This window comes from Cebus imitator, unplaced genomic scaffold (genome assembly GCF_001604975.1).
Source record: "Cebus imitator isolate Cc_AM_T3 unplaced genomic scaffold, Cebus_imitator-1.0 Scaffold579, whole genome shotgun sequence".
Classification (NCBI taxonomy): Eukaryota; Metazoa; Chordata; class Mammalia; order Primates; family Cebidae; genus Cebus; species Cebus imitator.
The window spans coordinates 608,275-609,867 of NW_016107894.1; the positions used below are offsets into that span (position 1 = coordinate 608,275).

Sequence of the window (1,593 nt, forward strand, 5' to 3'; positions counted from 1 at the left end):
CCATATTGGTCAGACTGGTCTCAAATTCCTGGCCTCAAGTGATCCACCCACCTTGGCCTCCCAAAGTGGTGGAATTACAGGTGTGAGCCACTGTACCCGTCCGCCCCTGGGCTCTTATAACAAATTATACTTCCATCCTACTTAAGGAATATACTAAAAGCATAGTCCTAGGTTAGACTATCCATTTTTGCCAAAGTTTAAGGCTGAAGTTTAACTTCAGGATACTTTCTGAGTGAGCTAAATGTTACTTTTGTTCCTTATGTAGAAAAACCTGGAAATTGAACTCCTGAAACTAGAAAAAGATACAGCAGATGTTGTTCATCCTTTCTTTTTGGGTAAGTGGTCTGGTTAGGTGGATAATCACTGGAATTACAACTTTTTCTTGTATTACTGTAAATAAGCACCAGTCAAATTATGATACACCATCATTCTTCCAGGTGTAGTCCCAAAGCTAAAGCTAAAGTCTTCTATTTCTGTGCTGAAATAGAAGTTCTGTTGACTTGAGTAGTCCAAATAGCATAAAGAGTGACCAAACTGGCTTCTCAAAGTCAGGAGAACTTGAAAGACAAAGTCTGAGGAACTTTTCAGATTAAAGGAGACTAAAGGGGCATGACAGCTAAAGCAATGTATGATCATGGATTCAATTTTTTTTTTTAATGTGTTGGGGTCTTCTTACATTGCCTAGGATGGTCTTGAATGGCTCAAGCAATCCTCCCAACTCAGCCTCCCAAGTAGCTGGGATCACAGGTGCATACCACCACAGCTGGCAATGTATTGAATATTTGATGAGAAAATTTTCTTGTATCCAGGCGTGGAGATTCATGCCTGCAAACCCTGGACTTTGGGAGGCCAAGGTGGGTGGATTACTTGAGCTTGGGAGTTCAAGACCAGTCTGGGCAACATGGTGAAAACCCATCTCTACAAAAAAGTACAAAAATTAACCAGGCATTGTAGCCTGTGCCTATAGTACCAGTTACATGAAAGGCTGAGGCAGGAGGATTGCCTGAGCCTGGGAGGCAGAGGCTGCAGTGAGCTGTGATTGTAGCACAGCACTCCAGCCTGGGTGACAGAGTGAGACCCTGTCTGAAAAAAAATAAAGAATTTTTTTTTTTTTTGCCGTAAAGGACATTATTGGGATACTTAGTGATTTTTAAATATGGGCTGTATTAAATGTTGGTAGTATTGTATCAATGTTAAATTTTTTGAATTTGATAATGTGTTGTAGTTACATTGCAGAATGTTCCTGTTCTTGGGAAATACATGCAAACATTTTACAGGTAAAAAATATCATCCTGTATGCAGCTTACTCTCAAATGGGTCAGCAAAAATTGAGAGAAAGAGAAAGAGTGTGTGTGTGTGTATGTAGAGAGAGAAAGATAAAAATAAAATGTAGCCAAATGTTAACAGTCGGTGAATATAGGTAAAATGTATATGGGAGTTCACTGAGCTTTTTTTTGAAACTTTTCTGCAAATCTGAATTTTTTTTAAGTAAGAATTTTAAAGAAAGGTCAATTGGCAGCCATTAACTGAATGGGGAAAATAATGAGATAATCAGAAATAGCTTGTAAGATGACTTTTTTTTTTTTTTTTTTT

General features: G+C 38.4%; 1 protein-coding gene across 5 annotated transcripts in view; it reads left to right on the forward strand.

Moving 5' to 3' along the window:
* HAUS2 (HAUS augmin like complex subunit 2) overlaps nt 1–1,593 on the forward strand; it is a 23,763-nt gene that overhangs the window by 10,403 nt on the left and 11,767 nt on the right. For 3 of the 5 annotated variants that reach the window (XM_017516302.2, XM_017516305.2, XM_017516307.2), the window contains one exon: nt 266–335. The exons of the other annotated variants lie outside the window; for them this stretch is intronic. In XM_017516302.2, coding sequence (XP_017371791.1) covers nt 266–335 — 70 coding nt within the window. The remainder of the gene's footprint in view (nt 1–265; nt 336–1,593) is intronic. 5 annotated transcript variants of the gene reach the window in all.